The sequence below is a fragment of the Globicephala melas genome, chromosome 3 (assembly GCF_963455315.2).
Source record: "Globicephala melas chromosome 3, mGloMel1.2, whole genome shotgun sequence".
Taxonomy (NCBI): domain Eukaryota; kingdom Metazoa; phylum Chordata; class Mammalia; order Artiodactyla; family Delphinidae; genus Globicephala; species Globicephala melas.
Genome location: NC_083316.1, coordinates 164280756 through 164306611, shown reverse-complemented (window position 1 = coordinate 164306611; position 25856 = coordinate 164280756). Strand labels below are relative to the sequence as shown.

The following is a 25856-nucleotide window of genomic DNA, read 5'->3' as shown; positions in this document are numbered from 1 at the left end:
GGAGGCCTGGAAGTTGCAGTTGTAGACCCCAGGGCCTGTACTCCCACCCGCACCCCCCGCAAGGACACTCAAGATGCCGGAAGTCTGTGAGCCGGTTTTATTATCTCTCCGATTAGGTTCCACCCCTATCCACACCCCCATTTTCAGGGGTTTGGGGGAGGCTGACCCAACAGGGGCCCTGTCCCCACCAGAGCCTGGACGCGGGATCTCTCTGAAGCACGCGTTCTGGCCTTCCGGTTGCTTCCGCCATCTCTCCCGGGCCTGTCCCGTGCTCTGGGCGGGGCTGGCAACTTGGCTATTCCTCCAGTCCTGGCCCTGGGGCCGTGAGTGTCTGGGACCATCCAGCTGCGTGAGTCAGTGGGGCTTGGGGACGTGGCCGTCCACGTAGAAGTTCCTGGTGATCTTGGGCAGGGTGAATTCAGCCCCTTCCAGCTCAGGTGTCAGCACAATCTGGCAGCCCAGCCGGGAGTTCTCTTGGAGGAGGGGGGCCATGTCCAGCATGTCGTCCTCCCTGGAGCAAGGGGGGCAGCGATTATTAATGGGTCTGGGGGAGTGGCCAGAAAGGAAGCTCTCCTGCCAGCAGCAGGAGCAGGGAGAAAAGCTGGGGCTGCCCTCTGCTGCTGACGGGGTGGAACTCTGGACACCCGGAACGCCAAGGCTCAGCAACCAAGCCCTGCAGCTCAGAGCTGGGAGGGGCCCCCCTGCTCACCTCTCGTCAGGAGGAGGCAGAAGGTCCAGGTGGTCCTCGCTCACATACACGTGGCAGGTGGAGCACGCCAGGGAGGCTTCACAGGCTCCTGGGGACAGCAAGTGAGGGAGCATTGGTAAGGGGAGTGGTCAGGCAGGTGCCATTCAGTGAAGGACATAAAGGAGAATCCCTTTGTTTCTTTATTATTATTATTTTATTTTTATTTTTTGGCCACACCACATGGATTGGGGATCTTATTTCCCCGACCAGGGATCAAACCCAGGTCCACGGCAGTGAGAGCCAAGTCTTAACCGCTGGACCACCAGGGAATTCCCAAGAATCCCTTCGTTTCACCACTCGACCCTCATTTCTCCCTCCCGGGCCTGCACGCCCACTGTGGGCACCCTCCACCCACCCTGTCATTGACTTAGCTGGCTGTTCCTGACCTGCACATAGTTTTTGCAAAAGGACGCCCAGGGTTTCCCCCAAACTCCCCAGCAGGCTGAGGACCAGGCTGGATACCTGGAATCGTTAATGAGCGTGGACCTGACTTCAGTGTAGCTGAGAGGGGACAGGCCAGGCAGGTTTCCTGTAGCCTGTGGGCCCTTGCTGCGACCCTGCCACTGTGCTGGGCTTCCCTGCTGCTGCTGAAGGAGGGACCGGCTCACTCAGCATCTAATGCTGCAGCAGGGGAAGGGGTTAGGGAATAAGGGTTGGAAGATGGGGAGTCTGGGATTTCCTGCTTGCCCCTGGACACATTCCCAACCTTCTGATTGATCACTGGGAACTGTGCTCCGAAATAATGTTCCTCCTGGCCTAAAGCCTTCCAAAGGTTTTTTTCTTTTTTCCCCCCCAAAGGGTTTTTATAGCTAGAATAAAACCCAAACCCCTCCACTCAGTCCTTGAGATGCTCCCACCCCCACACTTACCCACTTCAGCCACACCGGCCCCCTCACTCAACTCCTCCATGCCAAGCTCATCCCCACCACCGGACCTCTGCATCTTCCATACTCTTGATCTGGAATGCTCTTCTCTCCACTCCTTCCATGGCTACGTCCTTGTTGTCTTTGGGGACTCAACTGTCCTCCAAGTGCCCCATTTCTTGTCCTTCCCCTGACCCTTGTTATCTCTTAAATAATTTCTGGACAGTATTTATCACAGTGTGAAATTACCATCATAATTTCTGGGTTTACCTGTGCTCTGTCAACCTGCCCTCTTCTCTCTGTACTCAGCACTGAGCCTGGCAGGTTGTAGATGCTCGAGAGATACTTGTTATAAGTGAACGGGACAGAATTCTCTTTTCACTTCCGGACATGTCGGACAATAAGGGTGGTGCTGCAAGGCAGCCTCCTGAACCAGCAGACCATCCCTGTGGGCTACGGTGACTAATTTGCCCACCCTTCCAGTCTCTGGGGAAGAAACTGTCTGGGCCTCGAAACTGCCAGTAGTTCCCAGGCATCTCTTCCTCAGCCCTCTTTCCCAACTCGTTAGCGTCCTTACCCCATGAGACAGATTATCTAATGTAATCGTCCCAACTACTCACTGCACACCAACTATATGCCAGGTACTACACACTACACATGAGATCTGTTTAATCCTCACAGCAATCTGGTGAGATAGGAACTAAATTATCCCATTTTATAGATGAGGCCGAGAGATGCTAAGGACCTTGCTCACGGTCACACAGTTGGCAACAGCAAAATCTGAACACAGCGCACTTGCCTTGAAAACTCATGTTCTAATCTCTGTCATGAACTGCCAATCACTGGATTCCAGAACAGAACTTTAGGTAGGTTTGCTATGACCCCCACGCCCCACACACACATTCCTACAACTCTCCCCGTCTAATGATTAAATCAGCTCCCTATTACATATACCCAACAGCTAACCCTGTACACTTTTTGTTTGTTTGTTTGTTTTCGTTTTTGCTTTTGCTTTTGCGGTACGCGGGCCTCTCACTGCTGTGGCCTCTCCCGTTGCGGAGCACAGGCTCTGGACGCGCAGGCCCAGCAGCCATGGCTCACGGGCCCAGCCGCTCCGCGGCATGTGGGATCCTCCCAGACCGGGGCATGAACCCCCGTCCCCTGCATCGGCAGGCGGATCCCCAACCACTGCGCCACCAGGGAAGCCCCCTGTACACTTTTTAAAAGACTGCTCTTCCCAGTTGCTCATGATATAATTACATGTTTATGCATGGGATTATTGTCCCTATTAGGTTGAAATTGGTGTGAAATGACACGGGCCTTATCTGTTTTTTACATTGCTACCTGGCACACAGTAAGTGTTCAATATTCATAGAAGAGCAGCACAGATTAGTGGCTAAAATAGGCTGGGTTTGCTTGAATCTAGTTTTGCCACTTACTTGAACTTGGACCAGGTCTGCTCAACCTAAGGCTCAGTTTCCTCACCTATAAGATAGGATAATATTCTCCCCTCCTGCATAAAGTTTTCACGGAATAGATTCAATCAGTTAATATGTGTTAACAAGCTTAAAGTAATGTCTGCTGTTATTGTATTTCCTCTAACAAATACTGATTTAATACCTGTTACATCTAAATACCATGACAGGCAACAAATAAGTGTGAACAAGGCAAACAGGATTTCTGATCTGATTCTGGGGAGAGATGACTAAGAAGGAAACAAAACAATGAGAAGTGCTACGCAGAGAATAAAACACACTGAGATGACAGTTATCGGGGCATGGGGACTTTAGTTGGACCGAGGGGGACAAGACTGTCAGGAAGATGACATTTACATCGGGACCTGAAGGATGAGAAGGAGCCAGAAGATCTGGTGGGAAAGCACTTCTGATGGAACGGCAAATGCGAAGGCCTTGAGGCAGGCATGAACTGGGCTGTTTGAAGAAGAGCAAGAAAGCCAGTGTGGCTAGAAGAGAGGGAGGAAAAAGGAAGAGAATACAAGCTCCTGGAGGGCAGGAGTTTTAGTAACCTCTAGCAAATGCTCAATAAATAACTGCTGAATGAATGAAGGTTAAGAGGCAGGGAATGAGACTGTGGTGAGGAGTCTGAAGTTTACCCATGTTTGGTGGGAAGCCATGCAGGGTTAAGTAGTGGAGAATCATATCTGACTTATGGGGTTTTTTTAACGAATGAATACGGGCCTCCCCAGTTCCCTGTGCCCGGCTCCCACCTTCCAGATCCACCCCATGGCGCTGGGCCAGGTAGAGAACATTGTCCCCGACTCTGCCGCTCACCGGAATCCGTTGGCCTGACCGGTCTACGAACACCACGTTCACCCTGAGGACAGATCGGGGTGCAGATGACGAACTGGATGATGGGCACAGGGACCAGGTGTAATCTAGGATTAGGGAGTCGCGTTTGGGGCTTGATGGACAGGGGATTAGGGTGATACAGAAGGGGGACCCAGGGATGAGGCTGTAGGGCTAGGTGAGGACCGGAGAAACCTCGTGAAATTAGTAATGGGGGACCTGGCCCCCAAACTCACACGTCCCCGGGCCGCTCGGGGCCGCCGGCTTCTTCCTTCCCCGCCGGGCGCGAGCCTAGAAAACACGGTTGGGTGAGCAGCCATGCCGCGCCCGGCCGGCGTCCAATAGGTTAACGCTGCCCGTCCGGAGCGCCCCAGGTACCTGTCGCCCGGAACTTCTTGGCTGTCGCAGGCGCCGCCGCCGCCGCCTCCCCGGACCCCCAAAAGCCCCCGGGTCGGCACCACCAAGCACCCCTGGCCGCTCGCAGTAGGAACCCAGCATTCACGCATCCCCAGGCCACGGAGGCGGCCATGACAGGCATCATGTGACCCAGAGACTAAGTATGCGCCGTGGCGCACGCGAGAGAGATGGGCCCGTAATTGCCCGAACATAAGCGCCGACATTTTTGCGTGGGGGCGTGCGACAGAAGTGAGTCCAGGAGGAGGCTTGCCAGAGTGAGGAGCCGGGCAGGCTCGGCTGCACCAAGACCTGCAGGGCTTTCCCAGACCTCCCACCAGGCCCACTGTTATCCCAAGAACCAGCCAGGTCTGCTTTCTTTAAAACCATTTACTTACAAACTTTAATTCAGCAAAGGTCTGTGTGAGAAGACTGGGGAGAGGACACCCCCCCGGCCCGGAGTGGATGTGGACCCCCAGAGTCAGGGGAGGGAAGCTGGTGGCCCAGCCGGCCAGGACCAGGGCCCAGGATCACCTCAGGCTGACATGCCCTGCTGGTGGGCAGGGGCAGAGCTTATTGGCATGTTGTTGAATTTTCTAACACTGGGCCAAAGGGAGGCCAGCTCCGGGTGATCTGGCCTGGGGATGAAGAGGCAGAGCTCATCTTCAACATGGAGGAGACAGCAGAGGCTCAGTGAGATGCACAATGCCTGACAGACAGACAGCAGGGGGACCAATTTAAGCTGGCAGAGAAAGCCCATCCCTGCACCTAAGCCTGAGCAGGAGGGCTGGTGGGACTGGTTTGCCAACACCAAGGCTTTGGCCTTCTACTGTCCCCACGATGGGGGACTGCGGGTAGAGGGGCCCAATCCCCAGGCCAGAGCCATTTGGTCCTGAGTCAAGCTTCCGGAGCTCAGCATCTGAGAGGCTCTGGCCAGCGGGGCCTGGGGCCTGGAGCCTGGCTTTTAAGGCATCAGAAGGCGAGGGGGCTGTGGTAGGGGGTGGGGGACCCGGACCTGGAGTACAGCTCAGAGAGGGCAGGCAGGGGCAGGAGACAGCCATGCCTGCAGCAGTTGTGGGAAACAGAAAAAAGGGCTAAGCCATCTCAAACCGAAAAGTGTGGAATGGAGGCCCAGACACGCTGGGCCTTGAAGGAATCAGAGCTGGGGGTCGTCCTGGATTGTTTAAAAAATAATAAAAATTAGAAAAGGAAACCAAAGTCAGCTGTCAAAGTTAAAAAAGGGGGACAGTCTCTGATCCTCACGGGAGGTCAGGGAAACCTCCAAGGCACTCGAAAGGCCAAGATACAGGAGCGACGAGGCAGGAGAGAACTCCCAGAGAGACGAACACAGGCGGACACAGGGGTGGGGAGAGAGAGCAGGCCATGGCCTCTCCCTCTTAAGGCTGCAGGGTTTCCACACTGGGAGCAGGCCAGAGGTGCAGAGTGGCTCCCAGACGCCCCTACATTCCTTGGGCTCCTGCTGGTTGGTCAGCAAAGTCTTTCAGAAATTTTTCTATTACCGAAAAGAAAAAAAAAAAAGAAAAATAACACAAGACAAAACACCAGAAAACCCAAAAGCGATTTGGTGCAGGCCCTTGAGCATCTCCAGCACTGGCCCCTTAGAAAATCCTCTTGCGCTTCAGGTAGGAATCTGCGTAGTGGCCTCCAAGGCCCTGGGAGTGCTGGCCCACATAGCTGCCTTCTGGGCTAGGCTCGGGTGAGGGCAGCAGGTGGGCGAAGCTGCGTTTCTGGCCACCCAGTGGGGTCTGGAGACAGAGGGGAAGGGGTGGCGGGTCAGGGGCCACCCAGGGGCCACCACTCCCCAGCTGAGAGTCCCCACCCCTCGCCCGTACCTTCAGCAAGTGGCTGTGGCCATTGGGCCCAGGGCCGAGGCCCAGGAGCCCTTCTCCAGAGCCCAGTGGGGAGGAGCCGACCGCCTGGGAGAAATGGGAGAGATGTGGGATGGGAAAGCAAGCAGCCTCCAGAGCAGAGGCAAGGGTTTCAGGTTCAAATCTTGCTGCTGCCACTTACTAGCTATGAGACTGGGGTCAGATTACTTCATCTCTCTGGGCCTCAGTTTCTTCATCTGTGGATTGAGGCTATACCACCCACACCCTGGGCTGCCGGGGGAGGAAGTGAGAGGCCAAGAAGCCTGGGCAATACTGGGTACAAGACACACAGGCTCGGGGAGAATGGCTTGTCTCAGCTCGGCCCTGAGCAAAACTGACCCCTGCCACCACCCTGGCCTTGGCGCTGAAGGTCACAGGGCCCCGTGCATCCTGGCTGTCCCTGGGGACCTGTGCTCAGTCAGGGAGGCTCCTCACCTTGTTAAGGTGGCTCTGCTTGAGGCCAGCCTGCAGGCCGCTGGTGAAGTAGGAAGTGGGTGAGCCCGAATAGAAGTGGGAGAGGGGCCCACTGCCACCTCCGCCACCCCGCTCGCCAAAGCCACTGGGTGGGGGGGACATCTGCAGAAAGGGGGCTGGCTGAGTAAGACGGATCATTGCAGTATCACCCCTTCTGTCCCCCAAACAACTCTGGGCTTTGGACAATACGACAGTGGTGTGACGATGCCAGCAGAGGGGCCTGCCCTCCCTTCCTCCTCTGGGGAACCCTCCTCCAGGGAACCACATGCATGAGCACAGGGGGGCCTGCTGGAGGATGAGCTCCATGTGGAGCAGATAAATCACTATAGCCGAGGCTCTTCCCCAGCCTACTGACTGCCAGTTATATGAAGGAAGCCACCATGGACTGCTGAGCCCCAGCTGAACTGCCAGGTGACTGCAAAGAACTGCCCACCCACCACCCCACAGAATGGTGAAAAAATAATAAAATATTTGCTGTTCTAAGTCACAAAGTGGTGGAATTGCTTGTTATGCAGCAAAAGCTAACTGATACACCCAGGAGGTAGGATGGACAGGGCAGCTCTTACTTTGTGTCGGCTGAGTCCATGAGGCCCGAGGGTTGGCTCCCGTGGGTGGGAGAAGAGCCGCCGAGGTCCCACATCCTGAATGAAAGTGGGAGAAGCACGTTGGGTTGGGGTCTGTAACCAACCTCACCCTTGATTCAATTCCACGGCACAGCTGTCACCGGGGAAGTCAGCCCCCTCCAGGAGAGGGCAAACTCTAGTGTATGGGGGCAAACTCAGCCAGCAGGGTGGGGCAATGAGACAGAATAGGTACCCAGTCCCAGGGGGGTGACTGTACCTGGACCCCAGAGGGCTGTGAGAGTGTGTGGCCCCAATGGAGCCAGGGCTTTGGAGTTCTCAAGGCAAGCAGGGCATCCAGGTTGTGTGAACTCCTGTGGTTTTTTTATGTTGGCACTGGCATTTGTTTCGGTTATTTTTTAAAAAACCCACTGTGGGCCAAACACAACACAGGTGGCCAGCCTGCAACGTCTGGCCTAGAGGAAGTCGGAATCATAGAAAGAACAGCTCTCCAGGGACAGAGACATGAATCACAGAGGGGAGGAGGGGGAGAAGGACAGAGAGACAGAGCGGAGGCTGAGCCCTGTCTCTAAGGAGAAGCAGAAGTGTGGCTGCAGGCCTCTCGGGAGAGAAAAACTGACTGACAGGAAGCAGGGTTTGATGATGCGCCGAGACAAACAGACAAGAGACTTAAGGGCAGGGACTGTGTCCAGCACGTTCCTCGCTGTCTCCCTAACGCTTGGCCTGTCACAATCAGTACTAGAGAAATGTCGGTTTGGAGAGTGACTTGCTCCCAAGGGACAAAGGGCCACAGCAGCCGGCCTTTGGGAGGGCTGCCCCCAGGGCGGCCAGGTACTTACTGAGGGGTAGTCGAAGCCATAGCTGTCGGGCAGCCCTGGATCGGGGGGCAGGCGGGCGCTGGTGAGGGGGCTGAGCAGGCGGGACTTGAGCTGGAAAGCTTTGCTGCTGCCACCACCTCCAGGGGCTGGGGGGTTAGGCAGGGGGCCCTCAGCTGGGCGGCGGCTTCTCCCAGCGCCTCCCCAGCCCCGGGCCTCCTTACCCGCCAGATTGCTGGCTGGGAGCAGGCTGTGTAGGTTCAGGTAGGGATTCAGGGGAATCCGGAAGTCCTTGGGAGGCTCCCCCAGCAGCGAGACCTGTGGCAGGAGGGCCGGGTTCACGAGGGCCCCTGGCAGGGGGGCCCTCGCAAGGCAGGGGGCTGCAATGGTGCTGGGTGCAGGCAGGGCCTTACCCCAGTGGCCGTTGGCAAAGGCCCACTGTCCTTCTGCAGGCCTCTGAGACCAGTGCCTCGAAGCCCCACAGGAGCAGGGGGTGGAGTGAGTTGGGGTGCTGGGGGACCCAGGCCCATGGGTTCCCGGTCACCCCCAGAGGGGCCAAGCAGTGGCGGCAGCAGGGGTGGTGGCTTCCCTCGCCGGGACGGCAGCTCCGGGGGCAGGCCCCCTCCTACAGAGAGAAGGAGGAGGGTGTCAGCAGCCCGACCACACAGGCCACCTCCTCCCAGGGTCCTACAGCCTCCGCTTGGACCAGGGCTAGCAGCCGGGGGGCGACTATGTGCTGGACACTGAGCAGGGCCCTCAAAGTGCATCAACTCCCAGATGTTCATGGCTCCCCAGGGAGGTGCGCACCCACACACTCAACTGACAGGCGAGGACACTGAGACCCAGAGGGGTTAGGTCACTTGCCCAAAGCTGCACAGCTGGGAATTTACCACGCCCAGTGAGGAAAGGGGCCCAGGAAGGGGAAGTGGGGTGGGGCCCACAGAGATGGGAAGGAGCAGGGTCTGCATTACCTGCAGACAGCTCCCCGAGGAGGGGGCTGGCCGGCTGGGCCCCAGACTGGAGGGTGCCTAGGGGAGAGTCTCCCAGGATCCCGGGTTTCTAGGGACAGAGCACAATCAGCTGGAGACGAGGGCAGTGGGTCACAATGCCCAGCACACCGAGACTCCAGCCCACAGCCAATCACAGGCAGACACACCGAGTATCTCCCAATGTCTGTGATAGCCTGGGCATCACCCACCCAGCCGATGGTGACCGAGGCCTCCTGCATGCCAGGGCTTGCCCAAGGTGCTGGGGAGACCCAGGGAACACGGACCATGCGCAGCGGATCAGAGCCTGTCACCCACACTGTCAATTACTGTGAAATATCTACACTGTGACAGTCCTTCTTTGGCACCCACCATCTCACACCCAGCCCGCTTGCTGATTATCACGGAAGCACAGCGTCTTAACACGCACAACACCACGTCGACTTCAGGCACATGGCGTGTGACAGCCACATGTGGATTCAGTCACTCTTAGCCACACACGGCCCAAGCCCACACACAACCTTACCTTCTGTCAGTTACCATCAGACACATCTGCACCACTGACTTGGCCCCAGTGAATCAAACCACACAGGGCAGTGAGAGAGAAAGTGAGTGAGTGAGTGTGTGTGTGTGTGTTGAGGGGGTGGGGATGAGAGGCCCCTCTACTCCCCTGTGCAGCCTCAGCTTTGACTGAGTCACTTCCTGAATCCTGAGCACCTGCGACAGGCCGGGGCCCATAATGGGCCCCAGGGCCACAGTCTGATGGTCCACAGCCCCACTGATGGTGAACCACCCGTTGGTGGGTACAAGCGGTGTTGGAAACGGAATGACGAGGGGCTGCGGGATGTGAGTGAGGAGGGAGCCCGTGGCCCACGGCCGGCCGTTACCTTCTGACTCTGGGTCTGCAGGGCGAGATGCAGTAGCGCTGTGGACAGGGCGGGCCCGTTGAGCAGCGGCATGGCCGGGGGTGCGCCCAGGAGGCCTATGGGGAGACCCAGAAAATGGGAGGTGGGCCCCGGGTGGAACCCCCCCATCAATTAAACACAGACCCAGGCCTGTGGAGAGCAGGAAACTGAAGCTGCCAGAGGGCAACTGACAACCAAAGAAAAGGGCCTGGGAGATGAGTCCCCCCCAGGAGGGGACGGTCCCTCCCTCCACCACCCTGCCTCCCCTGCAAGGGGCTCAGGGCGCCAGCTCCCTCGGGGCAGCATCACTCTCATCCCAGCCCCTGCGCATGGGCTCATGTCACTGGAAGCTCGGGTGGGAACGGTTGCGGGAGGTGCCCGGTTCTGAGAGCGCTTGGCCCCTGCTTGCCTTACCCTGCTTGCCACCTGCGCCGCCGTGGAGCAGGGGGTTGAGCAGCAGCTGGAGGGAAGCGGAGGGCCCCAGGTTGCTGAGCAGCTGTAGGATGCTGGGCTCGGGCAGGAGCCCTTTGCCTCGATTGAGGGCCTGCAGAAAGGAACAGAGGAGCAGCTCAGGGTCCTGCCTGGCCACAGAGGGTGCCCGCCTGGTCCCCTGGCTCCCCCATCTCCACCCTCTGGGGCACCCTCCCTCTGGCACGCGCTCACCGTGGCCTGGGCAGCAATGAGCGCAGCCAGCATGCTGCGGCCAGGGGGCCCAGGGGCGCAGAAGGAGACGCGCAGGTGGCTGCCCCCCAGGGCCAGGCCGTCTGCCCGCTGCTGTGCCTCTTCAGCCATCTCCGCCGTCTCGTACTCCAGCACGGCGAAGCCCTTCAGCTGCCCGTCCTGGCCATACGCCAGCTGGGGGGTGGGGGCAGAGGCAGTCATAAGCACCTGGGTGGCAGTGACCACCATCATGTGAAGTGACAACGGTGACCAGATGAGGATCCTGATGACAGTGACCCCCAGAGAGGATGGACTCGGGGCCCTGCACTGTCCTGTGCCTGGTTTCAGCGTTAGCTCATCGAATCTTCTGAATGGCCCCAGGATGCTACATTCTGCCCATTTTTCAGAGGGGGCAACTGAGGCTCAGAGAGGTCAGCGTGCCCAAGGTCATACTGTTGGTGGGAGGGCAGAGCCACGACCCACTCCATATGGGTCAACTCCCCCAGGCCTTGCTCCAGTGCCACTTTGGGACTTTGCCTGGGATTCCCGAGCACATGCTGCAGGGCTCAAAGAGGAGGGGCCAGCAGAAGAAGCAGGTGGCTCGGAAGTGCAGCCCTGCCACAGACCTCAGGCCGAGGATGCAGGTGGGGCTGGGAAGGGCACACAGCCTGGTGGTGAGGCAGGTGGCCACCAAGCTTGGGTTTGAGGCTGGTGGTGCTGGGCCGGAGGGTGGAGTCACACAGCCAGTGAGTGGCGGGAACAGGGATGTGGTCACGAGCAGGCCAGAGAGGCCCCTTCACCCCCCTTGATGCAGTCATTTGATACTTCCGGCCCACAGCCCCCTCTCCAGACCCTGGGGCCAGATATGTTCCAGGATTGAGGCTGTTTGGGAGATGAGAAAGGAGGGCGCCGCACACACCCTGTATTATGTATCAGTCACCCGCAGTGGGTTCTGAGGCGCCCTGGAAATCAAGCTTGTGAATAGCCCGGCAGCAAGATGCAAAGACAAAGGCCACAGGCGACCCCACGCCAGTTCAACTCAGGCTTTGCTGCCCAGTGAGTCTGCCCAAGTCGGAACAAAACTCTTGGTTTTCAGGGTGTTGTAGGCGCTGGAATTGTGGGCCGGGGCTGTCCCAGGGCGAGCAGATACTGTGAGAGCACTCAGCTGGGCCCTGCGCGCCCTTGGGCCAGGTGCCACGGGCGCTGTTTCAGCACTCCCACTTTGCAGGTGAAGTAACTGAGGCTCAGAGAGGGGCAGTCCCTTGCCCAGGCCACAGAGCTGGAGCTGGGGTCAGACAAGGCCAGGCAGAAGCCCTCAACAGGACTGGGCACCTTGGCGCGGCAATGGCTGTCCTGAGAACCAGTGCTGTTCCTCTTAGGTCCAGAATGCTGCACAGATGACTGCAGTGTGCTTTGGGGCAACGCACTGCCCGCCAGTAGGACATAGCACAGAGTCCATAAAATGGAATATGGCGCAGCTACAGGAGAAATGAGAAAGCTCTCATTTCTGAACATGGAAAGACGCCCAAGATAAAGTCAAACCAATGCAGGCATGGCAATATTTGAGTCAAGAAAAGGGGAATGCAGGAGCATATATACATACCCATTTGAAATGCATAATAAAATCTCACTGGAAGGACACACACAAACTGCTCTGAGAAGGGGTTGTAGGAAAAGACCCTGCGGAGCCAGGAGGGAGTCTTCACTGCAGGGCCCTTGTGGACATGCTAAATTTCGAAATGGGCCTGGACTGCCCATTCATAGAAACGAATCAAGTTGAAAAGGCTTTTTATAACACCCCAGGGTCTTGGGACACCTGCTTTATACACATCCATAGCATTCAAACATTTTTAAGCAACTCTGCAACAAAATGAAGCAATTAAGATACACAGGGACTTCCCTGTGGTCCAGCAGTCGCGGCTCCATGCTTCCTCTCCAGGGGGCATGGATTCGATCCCTGGTCAGGGAACTAGGATCCCACATGCTGCACGGCAGTAAATACATAAATAAAAATTATATATACATATATAAAAAGATACGTCAGTTGGCCTGTGGATAACTGGCAAAGTGAACTGGACTGAGTTGCTGTGGGCTTTCCTTCATGATCTTCTCTTGATTATGTCAAAAATAAAACACCCCCCACATGGGCAGCAAACTCCCGTTGTGGGAGGCGGGGGCACCCAGTTGAGAGCGGGGGCCCCAGGGTCAGCTGCCTGATCTTGGCTCCCAGCCCACCGCTTACTGGCAGGCCAGCCTGCGGAAGCCACTGCACGTGCCCGTCCATGGCCCTCAGTTTCCTCATCTGTAAGATGGGCCCAGCCACTAGACCCACCTGGCAGGGTAGCAGTGGGGATTCAACAGTGTGCTCAGCAGGGGCGGGGAGGCTGTGGGCGTGGGCCCAGTGCCCACTCTGAGTGCCCAGGCAGAGCAGGCTCAGGCCTTCAGCCCACCTCTAGAGAGCACTTCACTTTCACCCCTGGCCAGGCCCGGCACCAAGGCCTGGATGTGCTTCTTCTCACAGTCACGCTCGTCTCATCAGACAAATAGAGAAAGGGGTCAAAGAGCAATCAAGGCCACAAGGTTCCTAAATAGGGGACCGTTCAATCAGGATGAGCATCCTGACCGTTCAACCAGGATGCCCAGCATGACTGGGCTCCTCGGAGGCGGTCTCCTCAAGGCCTGGGACTCAGCAGGTGCTCAACAGACATCTGGTGAATGCCTAAGTGGAGGAATGCGTGAGTAGCCGTTTGCAGTAACCTAGTCACAGAGCACGGCCAGACCCATTTTGAGATGGGGAAAGCAAGGCCCAGAGAGAGAACCTGTAGTTGGCCACAGCCCTACAATCTCCACACGAGAAGAGGTGGCTGCTAAGCTATATGTATATGTCATCTGTGTCCTGAGTCCCATCCAGGGCCTGGCACACAGTAGATGCACGGCAGAGGCAGCAGTGAGCAAAGAGAGGGGCTCCTACCAACGCCAATTCCCCAGCACCAACACCCAAGGCCACAGAGCTGGGGTCTGAGCCCAGTACCAGCCTCCTCCAGGGTGGCCTGGGGTTCCAATGCTGGCTCTGCCACACCCTGGCTGTATGTCCTGGGGCATGTCAACTGACCTCTCCATGCCTCAGTGTCCCCACCTGAAGAAGCGGATGACACCTGCCTCTCCAGGCTGTTGCAGGATGGAGGGGTTGCAGGTAAGCCCAGTGAGTGCTGAAGGAATGTCCACCCTGGGGGTCTGTGGGCACGACCACCTGGAAGCTCTCCAAGAGCTGGGTCTGGCCTATTCTCGCCCCACCGCGCCCATCATGGGGCTAGACACCCTCACAGAAGGGCCCAAAAAGTGAGACCAGAATGAACCAGGGATTGTTTTGCTAAACCAATGCATGAGTATTGAACCCCTTCTTATGGAGGAGGGAAACCAAGACTCAGAGAGTGAGTGACTTGCCACAGAGCAGGGCTGGGATCTGGCCACGTCCAACTTCCTGACCTCAAGGCTTAAATGGACTGTGGGCTCCTCCAGAGTAGCCTCCTTGATGCTGGGCCCGGGGCCTGGGACCCAGGAGGCGTGAGCGCAGAAGTGGATGTGAACACAGGGTGAGCAGGCCTCACAGCCATTTTTTTTTTTTTTTTTAATAAAGGTAGCCTCGCCTACGTTTTACAGTGGGGAGGTTAAGCAAGTCGCCAGAGGGTGTGCGGGGATCTGAAGCCCAGCCACCTGGCTCCTCGGTGGGCCGTCACGCACTGCACCATGTGGCCTTTCTAACAAGAAGCCCCTTCAAAGTGGCATCGCTGCTGCCTTACTGAAATGGGACCCAGGAGACTGGAGAGAGCAGGTGACTCAAAGAGCCTCTCTGAGGTGCTCTGGGCTTCGCATCTGCTCCCCGAGATCCCCGCACTGGGCACAGGGCTCACCTGGCAGAAGGTGGGTGTGTGGACGGCCGAGAGCGCCCGGCGCAGGGCATCCACATCACTGAAGCCAGGCGGCAGGCGGTCGACACAGAGGCAGCGGGAGTGGAGCAGGGAGGGCGTCAGCTGCCCGGCGTCTGTCCAGTGCACGTAGAGGGTGCGTGGGCCCAGAGGCTTGCCCAGCAGGTCCGACTTGGCGCGGGCGGCCGAGTCCTTCTTCATGTACTCGGCGAAGCCATAGCCCTTGGAGTGGCCGGTGCGCTCGCTGTAGACCAGGAAGCAGCGCTCCAGGCTGCCAAAGGGCCGCACCAGCTCCTCGAACTGCTGCTGCGTGAGGCTAGGGGGCAGGTTGGCCACGCACAGCAGGGCGTCAGTGGGCTGCAGCTGCACCGACAGCTCGCGCTCCCGCAGGCGGCTCTGGTGGAAGGCGCTGATGGCGGCCTCGGCCTGCTCCCCGTTCAGCAGGGTCACGAAAGCTGCAGCGGGAGGGAGTGTGGGTCAGTGGGGCCCCCGAGGGCCTGCCCCTCCACCCCATGGTCGCCCACACCGACCTCCCTCCAAACCACATGTGACCTCAGAACACCGAACAGCCAGGACATCGCAGGCAGCACCTGAATGGAACAGTCACCAGCCTTGAGCAACAACAGTCAGCACCTCCTTGCAACCCACGGTGACGCTCACCTACTGGGAGCCTGGCCCCATCCTAAGAACTACATGTGTAACTCGGGTGACACACAGGGTAGTGGTTAAGCATGTGGTCACTGGAGCCTGGGTTTCAACTCTAGCCCCTGAGTGGCTTTGAGGTCTATTTCCTCGTCTGTCAAATGGGAATAACTTACTCCTCACAAACACTAATTTCCCAGCAATGAAATGGGCCCAGAGCAGTGCCCTGCCCAAGTGCCTGGACTTGAACCCAGGCAGGCCGGCTCCCAGGCACCCACAGTTTTTCAGGTGTTTTAATACGTTTGGCTTCACGGCCAACTCCAACAGGTCATGTCCAATTTGCTGGTGAGAAAACCAAAACTGAGGAGGGTAAATCACTTGCCTATGGCCACAGAGTGAGGACAGACCAGGACTAGAACCCGGGTCCATTTGCCTCCAGGGCCCAAGATCTTAAGCACTACTCCGGCCCACCAGCTAGGTCTCGAGGGCTCACCAGTCCTCAGTTCCTTCTCAACCATACTATAGTTCACAGGCAAAGGCCCTGGCTGGTTTAACATCTGGCCCAAAGCCTTGTGGGCACAGACACCCACGGAGAGCCTCCCATGTAGGGGGCCAAGGCTGACAAGACCTGTCCCCGCTCTCACAGAACTGACCACCACGCGCAGGAGGCAGGTGAGTGGGCTGGCAGCGACAGCCTAGGGTGGTCGGTGCTATGATGGGGCGGAGGGGGGGTGCGCTCAGGGCATTGTGAGGAGCTGCCTGATGCCAGCTGGATGGAAGAGGAGACAGCTAAGAACAGTGGCAGAGGGAACAGCCTGGAACCTTAGGAACCTGAGGAGACGATGAGGCTGAGGCACATCGTTGCAAGGTAGTATCAGGAAGAGCCTCAGACAGGTTTTGAGAAGAGAGAAGAATGATCAGGGTTAGGACCAGGTATGATCAGATTTGCAGTCACATCAGAGCTGGCGGTCTGGGGGAAGGCAAGCAGGGGAGTAAAATCGTGGAGGCAGAGAGGCCAGAAGGAGGCTGCCATTTCGGCAGAGATGTACCCTAGGTCCAGCGCAGGACAGACTGTTGCCCCAATCTGTCCCTCATCTTGGGCGCCCATCGTGGGGCATCCTTGATGTTCCTCTTCCAGGCTACCCAGCAGATACCTGGGCACTGGGTACCCATTCCCAAGCCATCCCCCCGGCCGGCCAGTCACCCACGCCTGTCTGATCTTCTCCTGCAAGTCCTCCAGAACAACTGGTGCCCCTCCATTCTCTTGGCTTCCTTCTGGTCCAGATCCCCTCCATCACTGCTGAATGTTGGGCCTGAAGTTCATGAGACACTGGGCCAAGATTCTCCCAGCTTCAGGGGCTGTCATCCCCTGCCCCTAGCCCACCCTGCAGTCCCACAAACCTGTCCCTTTGTATTTGTCCACAAAGCAATACTTGAGCTCATAGTCGCCGAGCAGGTCGTGCACCTCCTGTGGAGACAGAAGCCAAAGGACAGGGAATCACCGAAGGCTGAAGGGAGCAACCCAGTGCCACCTTCACGTGGACCAGCTATGAGGGCAGGTCAATTACCATCCCTATTTTACAAAGGAGGAAACTGAGTCTCAGAGCATCTACTTGCCCAAGGCCATTGAGGCCATACCTGGCAGAGCTGGGATTCAGAGGTTAGCTGCAGATCCCATGCTTTTAACCAACAAAACACACTCTTATTAGAGAGTCAGGTGTGTCTGAGTTCAAGTCCCAGCTCTGCGTACACCCACAGGGAAGTTGTTTAACCCATCTGAACCTTGGCTTTCAAGACTGACTCTTTCCAACAACCTTGCAAATCAAGTATTAACAAATCCACTTTGTACATGTGGAAACTGAGGCTCAGAAAGGTGAAGAAAATTGTCACAGGTCATGCAGTTGGTCAGGGCAGCAGTGGGTATGCCACCCATGGGCACCTGACTGGGGACCCTGTGTACTTAATAAGCCCACATTGTGTGGCTTCACGTGCCTCCCCATTCCCTCCTACTGGCAGGGCTGCCTTCTTGAAAGCCAGCTATGGAGGCGAGGCTCTGGGGTCTGCTTGTGCCAGACACACTGTGCACCCTGCAGGAGAGACAGCGTGTTCCCAGCTGAGAGATGGTGTGGGCACTAGGAGGATGGCTGACTCTAGAAACAAACCAGACTATGCTTAGGGGTGCCTGCCCCAGGTCTGTCCCCAAGTCACACTCCTCCCAACACTCCTAGGGCCCCACCAGCCATGTGACCACCCATGGGCAGAGAGAGCCAATGGCAGGTGTGTTGGTGGGCCAGAGACCAGAGATTCTCCACAGCAGGAACAAAGAACCCATTCCATCGCTGATGGGCAGGGCAGACCAGATGCAATCTTCCTGGGTTCAAAGAGCACTGGGAAGTCCTGCCCCATTTGGCCCCAACAGAAGAGCACCCTTGCCCAGATCAGCCAAGGGGGGGGCTACGTGGAACAACACCCCCCCCCTTTTCTGCAGGTCTGTGGCATGGGGACAGGAGGAGACTCCGTTTTTCCACATTAATCCCGAGGCTTTTGGGGAAAAAAGACCCCAGAAGCTGCTATAACTTCCGGATCTACCTCTAAAAGGAGTTAATAAACGCTTGCTAGGAAAAGGCATAGTCTAGTCAACCATGAAACTTATGGATATGAAGTCCCACCACTCCATGGTAGAGCAGGAAGAAACTGGCGTCCCGGTTTCCACAGTCCCAATCTGGCTGCCCATTCACAATCCCCCAACGTGGCCAAAGCTGCCCGCCCCCTTCCATTCCCCGCCCCCTTCAATCACTTGGTTTCGTCCAAGCCTGTGGTCGCCCCTAACAACGTCCCCTCAATCAAGTTGGTTTCATCCTCCATCTCCGACCCCCCACATCCCGCTCTTGGTCTCTCCCGACCCCGCGTGGATCCCGCGCTTGGACTCAGCCTACGCCCCCCGCCAGAGCGTTGGTGTCGCCCGGTTCCCCCCGCGCACGCGCACGGTGGTATTTCCCGCCACGCTCCCACAGGGCACCCCCCCACACCTGGTTGGTCACGTCCCCCGGGAGGCCGCGGATCAGTATCTTGCGGCGGTTACGGAACTGGCGCTCGGTGTGTTCCAGGCGTTTCCGGATCTCCTCTGGATCTAGCGGCGGCAGTTCTTCTTCAGGCGCCCGGCGCTCCGCGACATCACCAGCTTCAACCTCGGCCCCAGCCTCCGGGCTCAGCGGGGGCCGGTGAGTAACGGACACGTCGGCCGCCATCTTGGGAAACCCGGCGCCTTCTGGGACCAGCGAGCCGAGGCGGAGCGGCATAGAGCGGCAACGAGGGCGCGTCCGCCGATTGGCCGAGAGAATCCCCGCCTCCTTCCCGACCCCTCAGCCCATTGGATAAGGCCCCGCCCGCCTCTCAGAGTTCAAGCCGCGTCTGGGCGCTACAGGCTCCGCCCTTTTCCGCTATCAAGGTGTCACTCAAAGGACGCGCGGAGCAGTGGGATGGCAAGCCACAGTGTGCAGATTTTAAAGCCTTTATTAGTGCGGAATTCGGGGATGCAGCCAAACCTCCGTCGTCTTTGCCCAGTATCACGGCACTTTGCCCAGTATCATGGCACTCTGATGCTCAGGATAACTCCACTGCCACAGCCTCGTCGGGCTGTTGAGGCGCGAGGGGCAACCGGGTGCTGCTTTGCCTCACGTGGTAGATGTCACGCCGCTTCTTCACCCCAAAGACGTACACTGAGGCCGCAACGAGGATCACCAGGCCCAAGATCGTTAACACCCCCAGGACAATGGTGATGGCGATGGGGTTCCGACCTGTGCAGAAAAGCGAGGAATAAATACACGCGTCTCGGCCCCTCCTAAGCTTGCCCGTCTAGAATAAATACGCCCCGCCTAGGCTCACCCTGAACGTCCATCATCACTGTCAGAACGTCCGTGCCCCGTGAGCTTGTCGCTTGGCAATTGTAAGTGCCACTATAGTTTAACCTGACGAGGAATGGGATGCCGACGGGCACCTTGAACTTGGAGGCTTCCTGCAGACACTGTAGTTTGGGGTTTGGGTTGCCCCGGGCCTGGCACTGCAGGATATGCATAGTCCTGTCTTTCCACGTCAAGCGCTGGGGACATTTAGCTCGGTCAATCTTGGGGCCGTCTGTGGGACCACCAAATGATTAGATACACCCGACACACCCGAGGCACAATGGGACAAGGGAGAGACAAGTCTTCCCAAATCAAGGAAGCAAGGGATTAAAGGTCAGAATGACCTACGCACACAGGACACGCAACTGGACGCTCCTGTTACGGTGCAAGATCACCCCATGCACCTCGAGGGTGGCATTGCAGAAGAAGGTGCGCCTGTCGTCCTTCGCAGTGGCGTTTAGCTGAAGGTGGGCAGGCTGTCCCGGTGCCGCGGCTGGAACTCCGTCCAGCGTGACCCGGACTCGGGGTCCGGCCGCGCAAGTCACAGTTACTGTGGTCCCCTCGGTGGCGTTAGGTTCTCTCAGGGTCAGGTTGGGCCCCTGGAAGCCTAAAGGCGGAGCATTGCCCAGGAGTTTCATGACCACACACCTCCCTTAGGTCAAGCCCCGCCCCCACCCGCCTCCTTCCCCTCGGAGTATCCAGGCTACGCCTTCATCTACTCTGCAGCCCACGCCCAGTTTGGGGCGCTCAGGCTCTTCTTCTCGAGTCACTTAGGTCCCGCTCCTCTCCAGTTTAGTCTCCGCCCGATGCCACGCCCCCTTGGGCTATGGAGGCCCCGCCCCTTGCCTCCTGAGTTATTTTGGCTCCGCCCCCTCTTACTATAGGCCTTCACGTTCTCCCGGGTCTCGCGGCTCTCGCCCCCCAAGGTCACGTTGCAGACAATCTCCTGAGTGCTCTCCTGCTCTGCTTTCGCTGTGGCTGTGGCCGTGAGTGTGTCACCGTGGCTCACGACTGTGGCATTCAGCATCTGGTCCCCCAGCGCCAGTTGCACCTGGGCCTCCGATGCTGGGAAGAGCCCATCCAGGATGCAGTCAACGGGCCACGACGTTTCCACCTCCGAGAACCGGGGGACAACGAGGCGCGGGGGCGTCATGGGCATGGCTTGAAAGAAGGGTGGGAGTGAGCGGGAGGAGGTCTCACAGCCGTGGAGGCCCCTTTTCCCATGACACTCATTCCCACAAACCAGGGTCCTTCTTTCCCAGGATACCTTGCGGCCTGGGTCACCCCCTTCCCAGGACACACACTCACAGCCTTCTCCAAAGGTCCTATGGCTGCAAGCCTCCCATATGAGGCTACCCGTCGCTAAAGGCATGTTTTCCCAAAAGCCCTTGAGGTCCAGGCCACCCCCTTTTCAGGAATCCCGCCGCCAGGGCACCCTTACTCTGGCTCCGCTCATCACCCACCGTCTGCAGTCCCTTCCCTCACCAAAGGTTCGGAGCTTCCTGGGGGCCGAGCTGTTCTGGAACAGTCCCAGCCCTTGGGACCGCAGGTCCAGCTCCGTGCGGCAAGAGAAATTGGCGCCATGGTAATCTCTGCTCGCCGGCACCGTGACCGTGACCTCGGCAGGCTCCCCGTCTCCCGCTGGCTGACGGCCCAGCTCCTGCTCCCCACGAAGCAGCACCACGGTGAGGTGGTCCCGGGGGGCCCCGCCGGACACCATGCAGCGCAGGGTGAGGTTCTCGCCCACGGGCTGCCAGTGGGGCAGGGGGGCCAGCTCCACGCGTTCCGGGAACCCTGCGTGGGGGGTATGAAGGGGAGAGTAGAACTTAGCAGCCAGCCTGGCAGCCTCCACACTAGGGAGTGGCGAGGAGTCAAGGGTGGCCCAGTGCAGAAGTGTGAACTTTGAGTTAATAAACCTCCAGGGCTTAGAAATGTGCTAGTATAAGTGTTTGCTATTATCATGAGCATCATGATTATTATTTCCTGTTTTGTCGGACACCTTGCCAGGCACTGAAATAAAAGTCAGATTTTCTGTTCCCAAGGACCTCACCATTAAGTGGGGGGGGGGGGAAGGAAGGAAGGGGACTAAAGTTTATGGCCACTTATGATGTTAATAGTAATCATAAAATTTCCTGTTTATTTTGAGTTTTCCTTAGACTTTCCAGATGTCATCCACCTTCATTCACACAGCAACCAAGTGAAATCTCTTCTATTATTCTTCCCTTTTATGAATAGAGAAACTGAGGCCTAGAGAGGTGAGGATGAGGTGATCTGCCCAAGGACGCACAGCCAGGAAAGGGCAGAGCCAGGGTTAGACGGGGGTTTTCCCAAACTCCAGACCTGTGTGTCCACCTGCCTCCTTGATATCAGGTCTAGAAACTCCCCTGACCCCTCCTCCCAGCTTCTGGCCTGGACTCTGGTCTTGGCCTTTCCCAGAGCTTGGTCTAGCCCTCCCCAATCAGTCCCAGCTGCTCAAGGCCTAGGGCAGCCTCTGAGGGTGCTCTGCACAGTCCTTGGGGACTCAACAGCCCCAGGCTGGGTTCTCTCCCAGCTGCAGCTGCAGTGGCCCTCACAGGCACACATACCAAACCCTGGGCCTCCTTTGGGGGAGCATCTCTCAAGCCTGGATCTCAAGCTGTCACACACAGGCCTACGGACTGGCCGCTATGGAAAATATTTAACATCTAACTGTAATTTTAGAATATTTAACAAGGAGGCCTCCATCTTAACCTCTGGTTGAGGGACAGTGGTATGCTGGCCAATGCTGATTATGCCTGGGCTCTCTGGGGTGAGGTGGGGGAGCCCCAACATGGAGCATTTGCCAATTTCTGTGGTGTAAATACTTTGGCTGATTTCAAGCTACTCAGTGTGACACATTGAGTAGCTTGAAATCAGCCACTCAGTGAACTGGGAAGAGACGAGCACCATGGACTCTCATGAGCCAGGACCAACAGGCTCTTGCACAGCACTGGACAGAAGCATCTCACGGTCACACAGATGGGGACACCCAGATACACACATAGGCAAACATATACACACGCAGATGTACATGTTAAAACAGAAATACACACAAAGACATATACAGACACGTACTGACACAGACATCCACACTTGCTCACACACAGAGATACACAGATAACGACATACAGACATATATAGACATTCACACATAGAGATATACACAAATCCAGAGACACGTACACACAGGCACACACAAACATACAGACAGACACATATACAGACACACAAGTACGCTCACACGGTCTCACAGAGATAATGACAGATACAGAAGCTCACAGACACACACATAGGTACACAAACACGAATACAGACACTGGTGCACACAGGAGCATACGCACAGTTACACATGTACACTACACTTTTCTATGGCTTCACAAAACAGTAAGCACCATGACTGATGTACTCTGCTACTTTCTAGTCTATTGTTTTGTTGTTGGTTTTTTTTTTTTGGCCACACTGCATGGCTTGTGGGATCTTAGTTCCCTGACCAGGGATTGAATTCAGGCCCTTGGCAGTGAAAGCATGGAATCTTAACCACTCGACCGCCAGGGAATTCCTCAGATATATTTAAAATGCTTATCGGGACCCAAATAAATTAATTCACAACTGCTGCCCTGGCATGTGGTCGAGATGCATCTCTCTGTCTCTGTCTCTGTCACACACACCCACACACACACATTCAGGTCCAAGCTCTGGGTCAGAGCCCAGGTCCATTCCTGCAAACTCAGGGCCCTCATGCCCGCCCCGCTCCCCTGCACCATTGGTTATCTAGCCCCACTGCTGCCCGAAGCCAGCTCCACCTCCAGGCACAGCCACTCACGGTACACTGTGATGTTAGAGAAGCCTATCATCTGGGAGCCATTGCAGAAGCCAGAGCAGAGGAGCTGGGTGTCACCAGTCACATTGCTGAGTTGGAAGGCTGCCCAGCCCAGGCCACGGCCCACCGACTCCTTGAGTAGGGACGTCTCCAGGAAGATGAGTCCAGCGCTGGGGCAATCTGTACTGCAATTTACCAAGAGGGACTCTCCGGCAGGCACCACTGGGTTCTGCGGCTCCACTCGCAGCTGCAACTCCTGCCCTTGGGTACCTGGGGGAACAGAAGGAAGCTCTCCTGGGGGTTCCAGTGCCCCCCAACCCACCCATTTGCAGGCTCCACCATTCAAAACTTCCTCTTGCCGAGATATGATGGTCTCTGCCTTCATGGTGCTTCAGTTTAGTGAGGAAGACAGATGATGGATCAGGAACCAAGGAGAGCTGGGAGGGAGGCCAGGGGAAGCCCTGATCAAGCCTCTAGGAGGAAGTGAGTCAAGGAAGGCTTCCTGGAGGAGGGGACCACTATGGTCAGTTTTAAAGTGTCAAGGAGGCGTTAGCCAAGTGAAAGGGAAGAGTGATCCTGGCAGACTGAAGAGCATACGCAGAGGTTGAGGGTCCAGATGGACCAGGGAGGGAATGCATGCATGCATGGGTGCTTGTGTGTGTGTGGGTGTGTCGCGCAGAGGGAGAAGAACAAGTCAAACGCAGGGACTGTGTCTCTCCGGGAGCCCTGAAGGCTGTGTTAAGAGGCCACCACTTTCTCCCGAGGACACTGGGGAGCCCCCTGGCCGATCTGAGTTTAAGAAGTGTTATTGGCACAGCCCGGGCAGCAGGGTGTGAGGCGCTCTGTTCTCCTTCCCCTCCGCCACCAATCCCGCAACTCCAGCGCCCCCCCAGCTTGCCGGGCCTCACCTGGGGGCAGCAGACAGCAGACTAGAAGCAGAGAGATGAACAAAGTCCAGCAGGCCCCGGGCAGCGGCCCTGAGGGCATCGTGGTGGCCAGCCTGTAGGAGGAAGTTGCCTTCATGAGGCGCTGGGCACTGGAGAGCAGGCGGGTCACCCAGGGGAAGGAAGTACAGCCACCGCAGTTAAGAATGCAGAAGCCCAGGGGCTACACCCTGCCCAGGCCTAGGGAGGGGCAGGGGAATATTGCGCAGCCCCAGGGCTCCAGAGTGGGGGGCCCAGGGAGGTGGAGGGCGCTGGCCAGTCCCCAGGGAGTCTCAGGTAGGGTAGACCTCAGTCACCGCCCCTCCCCACACCCCCGGCCCCCCCCCCATGAACCCACAGGAAGTGCTAATGCAGTCTTCTTCCTTTGTTTTTAGCACAGGAAAGCCTGGAGGGGGGAGGGGGTGGAGGTGGTGAGACACCTCCTTCCTGTTGAACTTAGGTGAAGGGGGGGTGTTCTGTTCCCAGAGAGGAAGTTAACGGGGGATAATCAGACACTTTCCTTGAAGGGACAGGGTGGGATTTCAAGGCAACATTTCGAGGAGGCAACAACAATGGGTGGACTTCTAGGCAGGGCTTCGCGCAGTTAGCGCGAGATCCCAACACTCCTGGGGGGCAAATAAGAGATTTGGGGGGTGATAACGAGGTACCCCGAAGATAAGTGAAGCCATGAAAATGAACAGAGCCCACATTTATTGGGGACTTGTGCTAGGCTCTGTGTTGGCTGCCTGGGTGGCTTTTATAGGGCCCCTTATCTTTGAAGATCTTGTGGGTGGGGTCCCCCGTTCCCTGTGTGCAGTGCTGAGGTAGAGTGCTTGGGGGACAGCTAAATCCTGAGCCACCGTCTGCCAAGGGTGCTACTTGTAACCGGCTCTTACCCCTGTCCCCCTCCCCCCTTGCCCTTCTTCTCCAGGTAGCTGGTCTCTTTACCCCAACAGTAGGGACTTGGCGGGGCGGGGAGAGGGGTCAGGTGGGGACTCCCACCTCCATCAGTTCCATCTCTCAGGCCTCTGACCTGCCTCCTGTGCCTCTGACCTGAGCTCCAGAGAGGGACCTTGTTGAAGATCTTGATGGCACTCAGCATTCATCCACTCTCCCCATTCCTAAGGCCACACCCCCTCCTCTCTCACCTGGAGTACCCTCCCCAATGAGGTCTCTCCTCGCCTGCCCCGCCTCCCAAAAATCCGTTTCGCACATGGTGCCCAGAGAGCAACTAAAACCCAAATCAAAAGTATTTGTAAATAATATATCTGATAAGGTATTAATATCCAGATTATAAAGAATTCCTACAACTCAACAACAAACCCAATTCAAAAATGGGCAAAGGGCCTTCCCTGGTGGCGCAGTGGTTGAGAGTCTGCCTGCCGATGCAGGGGACACGGGTTCGTGCCCCGGTCTGGGAAGATCCCACATGCCGCGGAGCGGCTGCGCCCGTGAGCCGTGGCCGCTGAGCCTGCGCGTCCGGAGCCTGTGCTCCGCAACGGGAGAGGCCACAACAGTGAGAGGCCCAAGTACAGCAAAAAACAAAAAAACATCTACAGGGACTTCCCATGTGGTCCAGTGGTTAAGACTCCGCGCTTCCACTGCAGGGGGCATGGGTTCCATCGGGGAACTAGGATCCCACATAAAGTACGGCCAAAAAAAAAAAAAAATTGACATGTGCAAGGATTCTCACAGAACATCCACTGAACTCTGGCAGAAGATACCAGACTTCCAAACGGGCAAAAAAATCTCCATGTAATGGATATGACAAAAGAAAAAAGAAAACGAATAAAACAGAGAGAACAAGGTCCTACTGCATAGCACAGGGAACTACATTCAACATCCTGTGATAAACCATAACGGAAAATAATTTTTAAAAAATATTTATTTAGTTAGTTGCACTGGGTCTCAGTTGCAGCAGGAGGGCTCCTTAGTTGCGGCTCGCTGGCTCCTTAGTTGTGTCATGCAAACTCTCAGTTGTGGCATGCGGGTGGGATCTAGTTCC

The 25856-nt window shown here is 57.0% G+C and overlaps 3 protein-coding genes across 12 annotated transcripts; all 3 read right to left on the bottom strand.

Annotated features, from left to right (window-relative positions):
- Positions 1-83: 83 nt before the first annotated feature.
- FDX2 (ferredoxin 2) lies at positions 84-4595 on the bottom strand. Of its 8 annotated transcripts, none has more exons than XM_060297142.1 (6): positions 4296-4595; positions 4154-4208; positions 3839-3945; positions 3452-3574; positions 710-797; positions 84-511 (listed from the first exon to the last, which is right to left on the bottom strand). In XM_060297142.1, the coding sequence occupies exons 1-6, from the start codon at positions 4456-4458 to the stop codon at positions 355-357; spliced, it is 693 nt and encodes a 230-aa protein (XP_060153125.1). In that variant the 5' UTR covers positions 4459-4595; the 3' UTR covers positions 84-354. The 8 variants fall into 8 exon arrangements, 7 of the variants coding, with proteins under 7 accessions (XP_060153125.1, XP_060153126.1, XP_060153124.1 ...); XM_060297143.1 differs by having other exon boundaries at positions 3452-3542; positions 3903-3945; XM_060297141.1 differs by having other exon boundaries at positions 3903-3945; positions 4296-4548.
- Positions 4596-4685: 90 nt separating this feature from the next.
- Positions 4686-18480, bottom strand: RAVER1 (ribonucleoprotein, PTB binding 1). Of its 3 annotated transcripts, XM_030879634.2 has the most exons (14): positions 18218-18479; positions 16590-16656; positions 14532-15001; positions 10624-10815; positions 10375-10504; positions 9943-10037; positions 9041-9128; positions 8483-8694; positions 8294-8387; positions 8094-8218; positions 7240-7314; positions 6635-6775; positions 6164-6247; positions 5838-6076 (listed from the first exon to the last, which is right to left on the bottom strand). In XM_030879634.2, the coding sequence occupies exons 1-14, from the start codon at positions 18434-18436 to the stop codon at positions 5930-5932; spliced, it is 2139 nt and encodes a 712-aa protein (XP_030735494.1). In that variant the 5' UTR covers positions 18437-18479; the 3' UTR covers positions 5838-5929. The 3 variants fall into 3 exon arrangements, with proteins under 3 accessions (XP_060153122.1, XP_030735494.1, XP_030735492.1); XM_060297139.1 differs by lacking the exon at positions 5838-6076 and adding an exon at positions 4686-5823 and having other exon boundaries at positions 8094-8387; positions 18218-18480; XM_030879632.2 differs by having other exon boundaries at positions 8094-8387.
- A 184-nt stretch (positions 18481-18664) lies between these two features.
- ICAM3 (intercellular adhesion molecule 3) lies at positions 18665-24178 on the bottom strand. Its single transcript, XM_030879636.3, has 7 exons — positions 23837-24178; positions 22932-23198; positions 20576-20884; positions 19970-20251; positions 19443-19697; positions 19074-19322; positions 18665-18985 (listed from the first exon to the last, which is right to left on the bottom strand). Exons 1-7 carry the CDS (start codon positions 23949-23951, stop codon positions 18792-18794), a joined length of 1671 nt encoding a protein of 556 aa, XP_030735496.2. The 5' UTR covers positions 23952-24178; the 3' UTR covers positions 18665-18791.
- Positions 24179-25856: the final 1678 nt, after the last annotated feature.